This window comes from Diadema antillarum, unplaced genomic scaffold (assembly GCF_040938485.1).
Source record: "Diadema antillarum isolate AM-2024a unplaced genomic scaffold, OU_Dant_1.0 seq00001332_RagTag, whole genome shotgun sequence".
Lineage (NCBI taxonomy): Eukaryota > Metazoa > Echinodermata > Echinoidea > Diadematoida > Diadematidae > Diadema > Diadema antillarum.
In genome coordinates this window covers 136,126-143,596 of record NW_027272102.1, presented here as the reverse complement: position 1 = coordinate 143,596, position 7,471 = coordinate 136,126, and the positions used below count along the sequence as shown (strand labels likewise).

General features: G+C 40.5%; 1 protein-coding gene across 1 annotated transcript; it reads left to right on the top strand.

The window, feature by feature from the left end:
• Positions 1–4,992: 4,992 nt before the first annotated feature.
• On the top strand, positions 4,993–7,067 carry LOC139708392 (ileal sodium/bile acid cotransporter-like). Its single transcript, XM_071620344.1, has one exon. It carries the CDS (start codon positions 5,004–5,006, stop codon positions 6,462–6,464), a length of 1,461 nt encoding a protein of 486 aa, XP_071476445.1. The 5' UTR covers positions 4,993–5,003; the 3' UTR covers positions 6,465–7,067.
• Positions 7,068–7,471: the final 404 nt, after the last annotated feature.

Here is a 7,471-nt window from a genome sequence, read left to right as displayed (position 1 = left end):
CTCTCTCTCTTTCTCTCTGGTATGACGAAGTCCTCTTTGCCTATTTGTGAAAAACATTGGACAGGTAAAAGTTTGAAGTTTGGAGCCCCTCGCCCTTTTGTAAAGAGATGCACCTGAGAAAGTTGTGAAGCGTACGTGACCGATCTTCGCGAGGGCAGTGAGTTAGCTCATCGGTAGCGCGTCTACCTCACGAACAGGACCAGGGTTCAATTCCCGAGTTGTGAGTAATCATGCCGTCCCCTCTAGTAATGGGTAAACACTGTCCCTCGGATAGGACATAAAATAAAGATCCCGTGTGTGAAAGAGTCACAACTCATGTACGTAAAGGATCCCGCTTCATTCATTCATCGCAAAGAGCAGGGTGTTAAGCCCGGTGAAGTGCTCCCGCTTTTCATCCAACATACCTGGACCCCACGGAAGACCACCAATTGCAGCTGAATATGGGCTATCCAGTCATCTTCTCAGATGGAAATGAAGCAAATAAAATAAACAAGCAAATAAACAAACAAACAAACAAACAAACCTCTATCACGTTAAGTGTTTCCTAAATGCCACATAAAAGGCATCAGTTCAAATTTGATTCGAAATTAATTAATATCCATTGAATGGCAAAGCTTTAACACTGTTCATCATTAATAATATTGCCCAGCTGGTCCTCAAATTGTTTATAGTTTAAACCAGTATCTTATAAATGAAAACACGTGTCTCCTGTTAGGACATTAATCTTTATGACGACTGCCTTAGTTTGGACTATGAACTTGTGCGAAGGTAGGTAGAGATACGCACTACATGCGTATCCATCTACCTACATTCCCACAAGACACTTGTGTTACATGATGTTACACGAGTTGGAAAAATTAAGTGCATTATTTCAGAATTAGCGACATTTTCTCTGAATATTTCATCGCACTCACAGCCTATACTGATTCCACTGACTAAATATTTAACTGCTTTTCTGTTGTTTTCCCCTGACGAAAATTTAATGTCTAAGAAAGGTCGTGGTAGCAAGGCAATTTCTTGTTCGAACGTTGCAGGGTCGTAAAACAAACACAGTTTATTTTGTAGTTGTTATAGTTTATAATTTAGGAGGATAGAATTATTCGTTTATTTCTCGCTGGTTTGTAAACTCAAGATTTAAAATCATGCATGACAGCCATATTGCAGGTTATATGAATTGTTACCCAACAAAATGCACGGTTACACGAAAAGTGTTCAATCACTGTTCACATCATTACGTCCCTGGTCTGTCAAAACTTATTGTTGCACTCATGTGGCAGTTTCAAAACTCTTCTGCAAACGATGAAGGAACTATACTGTGCTTTGTATACATTAATCCTCACAACGGGACATCTCATCTACATTCATTTCGAAGGTTTCAATTCCAAAAGGGTTTATTCCCATTAAAGATGATTCCTGGTGGGGAAATATTTAATTACCGTAATCCTCACTATGGGGGCACTCTGATTACAATAACTGAGATGTTTTTAATTTTGACAAGAGTATTCATTCCCTTGGAAATGTCCTGCTGGGTGAAGGGAAGGGGGGGGGGAGGAGTGGATGGGGGAGGGAGGGGAGGAGAGCACCCCCAAGAGCACACTATTTTCAACCACTTACAGTACGCCCTTTATATTGTATAATGAGAATTGAGTAGTCCTTGGGGTGTGGCTATTAGCAGGGTGTGATTATCAATTCAACGAGCTATATACATGATAATTTTATAGACGAAATTCATTCTGATATTACCTTGCTTTGTATATAAAACAAAAAAACTCAGAAAAGCGGATCAGTCAATATTTTGGGAGAACAGGAAACATTAAGTATTATGGATTGACGTAATGTAAAACTTTAAAGGGTATATATAAAAGGCAAATAGGCAATTCTGTGACATGTTTTTAGTGTTGAACAGCTCTCTTTTAGTTTTTACTTCACTAATTCCTCTATTATTATGTTATTCCTCTAATTTAAAGGCACTGTTTACCATTGGGAGCAGTGATTTAAAAAATGGTCGAAATATCACATTTAATGCATATGAGTACGTCAGTTGTGCCACGAAACATCCTGCCATGTAAAAACTTGTGGAGCCGGCAGCGGCTTTTTTGGCGTCATGAAAAAATGAAACTGGCATCCATTGCATTGAATGCATTGTGATGTAGACAGGAACTTTCGCGTGCATTTATTTTCGCGGATCTTGGCTCTTGCTCTCGCAAAATCTCGCGAAGATTTAAATGCAAGGAAAAAATTCTGGATTTACAGCATGTTTCCCAAACAACATTTGACATAATTTTTTTGTGTTTGAAACAAAAAAAAAAAAACAACAACAACAAAAAAAAACACAATCTCGTGAGAATTGTAATCATGACACCGGCCGGCCTTTATTTCCGGGGAGGGAGCTTAGAAAAACACAAACCATGGTTTATTTTCCTATAGTCAGCAGTAGCACCATGTACAGTGATCTCATGGTCCAAAACCACGCCCCGCTGAGATCAGCCTGCATAGGCCTATTGTATAAGGCACAAAGATCACAGCCATAGCTATACTGCGAGGGAATCACTCTAGTCCCGGTCAGTTCGCCAATTCTTACTTTTTTCCCCTTTAAATCACCTCTTTCTCCTCGAAACAGCTGATAGCACACACATTTCTGCGATAAAGTTCTAGGGTGTACAGAATAGACGCGCCTGAGCATAGTCCATGAGAAAGTTCAATACCACATGAGACACCACAATTCACTGGCGTCAAAACAAGATCGTTCTATACACAGGTATATAGAAACATAGGTCTTTGCAAACATTTTCAAGGTGTAGAGCGAATGCGCGAGTATTGAACCATTTAATCGATCTATTGTTATGTTCACTGGGAAACTTTTCGTCTTTTCTTGTCTATCTTTTCTCTTTCTTTCTTTCTTTCTTTCTTTATTTATTTATTTCCTTCTTAGTTTTTCTCTCATTCTCTCTCTCTGTACTTGTAACCTCCTTCAGCATCTTTATAAGGCTCTACTCAATGTTCTCACTCGTATTTAAACATGAACATAGCTTGCTTAGTATTAGCGAAATATTGCCCTTTATGAAATCACTTCCCCATATAGATTATTCTCTCTCCCTCCCTCTCTCCCTCTCTTTACTTCCAGTTGTTTGACTACATCGTCATTGCGCAATGACGCAGCAAAGTACTCGAGGGGTGTCGCCAAGTTTTCGATTGCTCAAGTTCTGTTTAATAAGTCTCTCCAAACAGACCATACAGATCGGCTATGAAAAATAGAAGAAATCATAACACTGGACAGGAGAAAGAGAGAGAGAAACTCAGGTCTAAAATGTGCGAGCAGTGCCGCCGCATTAGAGAGAGCTGTTCGAGATCCTGGACAGGCGGTGTCAGCATAGAACTCGCCCTGTTAGCAATCCCGTAAGTAACATTGTAACGAAACCATTTTTTCCGGAATTCCCGTTTTCCTATTATATACAAGCAGGCCCCGCCATTTTACAACAAATTTTGCACCGATACATGTAATAGCTATAATAAATTGTGTTTTGTTCACGGCATTTTTTTTTCGTAATTTCAGTGCTGTAGTGATTCATTTATGTATATGAAAACATCTTAATGGATTTGCCTTTTTTTGGAAGTGAAAGTAAATGACATGAAATGTAGATGATTAGATAAGATTAAAAATCAACAGGTGAGCTTGCCTCTGCAATATACATTTCTGTCGACGCAGCTCACATTGTATTCCAAGGGCACACTCCGGCTCACTATCTAACGCAAAACAGCGACACGTTACTCTGTTTGAAATTAATTGAGCTAGGGCTGTACCACATGATTATGACGGCAGACACTGAATATTCTTGATCTTTAACCTTAAATCTGACTGTGAGACGCGAGCAATATCACGACCACTTTCAGGAAAAAAATGCAAGCCTGCCTCGATAGCTGTTAAACATTTTAGTTGCTGACTTCTTGTTTTGCAACCTCTGACTGATATTACGAGGAGTTGTTACGAAGCGGTCATGTTTGACTTGTCATGAGATACAAAAGCAATAAATCTACTTTTCGCAAATCGCAATATATGTAATAAATATTACCTGTAGTAAGCCTGTTTTAATTGTCCCCCCTCCCATCTTGCTTCAGTATAAGCGGGAGAAAGTGGGAGGTGTGTAATGTTCAAATGTCTTCCATTTTTGCCTCTGTAGCAATCTGCTTGTGAGTCTTGTGTGTCTGTGTGTGTGACGTGAGTTTGTTTGTAATTTGTTTGATAAGTATTTTCCACGCCATCATTGAAGAAAATGTGATTCATCAAAAGTTTGACTGGACACACCAGAGAGAATTTATGATTTTTTTTTCTATTTATTTAGTTTTTCACGTTATGAGGGCTCCATAGAATGTTATGCTTCTGGCATGACGGGGGAACTGGGATACTGTCAGAATTATGTTTAAATCAAGAAAGTCCTCATTGTTTCTATTTTCATCTTGAATGTGTCTTCTTACAAACTTGCAAAAGATCATTGTAGTGGCAATCGAAAAAGACGATAAGTGTCACATCTTTTTTCATGACTTCCACAAACTTTTTTTTTTTCTGGATGAAATTCGGTGAACTTCAAAATGCAAGTTTAGGTGCCTTTACAATTATGAATAGTCAAAGATATTAACTTGAGTTCAGTGTTAACTACATTGGAAAAGAAGGCGGATGTGCTTAGTTAAACTGACATCCTGAAAATCCTCAGCGTTTCTACGAAATGAAATTCTATTGCTATTTTCACATTACGTATGAACATAATGACGGTGAAGCAAAGTGTTCCATAGGTTATACAGGTCCACAATTACATCTGATATTTCTAGAAAAGTGTGATTTAAAGTTAGGATAACTTTTTGCTGAATTTCAGTTGCCATTTGAGGCTATGGTATTTAGTCAAAAGAAATATGCAATGTAAACGACTATGATTATACGGGAATGGAATAGAACATTTGAACTAACTGATGCATTGCCTATATTTTCCTCAGATAAGGAAGAAGAAGAAATGGCTCCCCAGTTGTGTCGTCTGCTCTTCCTGATGACAATCATCGGGGCGGCATCGTCAACCCTCGCCCAAATATCCTTCGACAACTTCACCGACGTCTTCGTCAACGAGGGCCAGTCAGTCGATGTCAACCTCACACTCGTCGAATACGATGGACCACGCAGTGAGCTGTTCTTCGAGAGCGCCAGCAACTTCGACTTCGTCATCACGAACGGCTCTGGGGTGCGATTTCCGCTGGACAGCAACACGACGCTGCCGACCACGTACAAACTGGTCTTGCGCGGGCGCCACCTCAGCGTGTCCAGTCTTAAAGTCATGGTGTCTGAAGTTGGGTCGATGGAGGCTACAGTCAGGGCAGAGGTTCCGGTGAAGGTGACTCTTAACCAAAGCCAGTTTCAGGTGATCGTCAACTACCTGTTTAATGTCCCCATTGTCATTACTTACCTCCTAATGGGAATCCTGCTAGACTTGAAAGTTATTTGGGAATGCCTCCGCCGACCACTTGGCATCACCATCGGCTGTTTCTGCCAGTTCGTAGTCATGCCAGCCCTCTCCTTCGGGATCGGTAAGATGCTACAGATGGAAACTGCTGCGGCGGTCGGTCTCCTACTCGCCGGCTGCTGTCCCGGAGGGAATATGAGCAACAACCTGAGCGTCCTTATGAACGCAGACTACATGCTGAGCGTGACGATGACGGCGTTTTCGTCCGTTCTCGCGCTCGGCACCATGCCACTCAACATCTTCATCTACATCCGTTTCATCGTGGACGAACAGCTTGATACTCCTTTCGATCAAATCGCGATGCAACTCGCGATCATGATCACCCCTCTTTTCGTCGGCATCCTCATTCGCCTCAAGTTTCCCGATGCAGATAAGAAGGCAAAGAAGGTCGTAAAGCCTTTCGTCGCTTGTACCTTCGTCATCGTTGGGGCGCTGAACATTCCGTTCCAGCTCCACATCTTTTATTCTCCCTGGGATGTCTACCTCTCGTCCCTAATGCTTCCCCTCTTCGGTGCCCTTCTTGGCGGGACAATCGCGATGATAGCAGGCCTCAAGAAGGCCCAGGTACTCGCCATTGCATTCGAAACGGGCATACAGAACGCCGGCATCGCCTACATCATTTTGCTAAGCGCATTCCCGAGGCCCGAGTCAACCCTGGCAGCAAGGGTTCCATTCGTTACTATGATGATGGCATTCTTTCTAAGCATGCTCGCCTTCCTCGTCAACTTTATCCTGACCCGGGTCATCTGCAAGAATAGATCGAAAGACGACGACTCTGAGACCAGCGTTCTGGATGACAAAGACGCAATCACGTCAGTGGGCAAGTACAAATCGAATGTCAGCGATTCCGGGGTAGAAGATGATACGGGACTCTATAGCTTTCCTTCGAAGGAAAGTGAGAAGGATCTTACTACTTTGACTAACCATGCCTACATCAATGACCAAGACAGTGTAATTTAGGAAACAGAAAAACTCTATATAAGAAGCGGCACTGGCTCGGCACAAGGTGTTTCAAATTACTCTTATTGCACAGTGATGATTGAACTATAATTGATATAGACCAGTACCCTGTTGCATAAAAGTTATGATCAAGCGCAAGTCAAGAAAATCATACGCAACTTGATTTTCAACCAATAAGAATGGAGTATTTGGGACGTACGTTTGATCTTCTTGACTTGCGTTTGACCGTAACTTTTATGCAACGGGGCCCAGATTTCAGAACGATGGGCTTAAATCTCGTGGAGGATTTTGTATTCAAACACAGTAGGATGTGTCATACTTTTTTTTTATATTCTTATGCAAATATAATTATTTGAGCCATTGAAACCAAATTAGCATAAAGTATATTAAGCGCTTGTACGACTTTTCAATTTGTTTTTTTTTTCTTACTTCTTTAGTGAAAGCCCCTCATTTTTACACTCCTTTCAGGTCTATGCATTCATGGATGTATAACGGGAACAGATCTCACTGCGAAAAAAAGAATAAGCCAAAAATATTAGTATTCTGTGTCATTGTTTAAAGACATTTTAAAGATTTTGCGCGGTTCGACGGGAGATTCCGTGAAGTGATCTTTTTAAATTTTTGACAGCGATTATGATAAATCCCACTGTTTCATGAAAGTTTAAATGTTTAAATTGCCTGATTTCTTATTTCTTTTTGAATTGAATATGGGATTGAGTTTCATATCATAGGGTATCTTGTGCACCAGTATGGAGATATGGACATGTGTATGTGTATATGTCGGTGCTAACATATATATTCCAGAAAAAGAAACAAAACAACTGGATCGGGGATTGATGTATTGATAAACATATTCATACATGTGCATGTTTTATCATACTTGAATTTATAAGATTTTTCAATAGTTATGTCGCAATGTGATAGTTACCTGTTGTGTGTATTGTATATGACGATTTATGAAAACAAAACAACAAAAAACTTCAATCTATTTCTCCTGTACATATGCG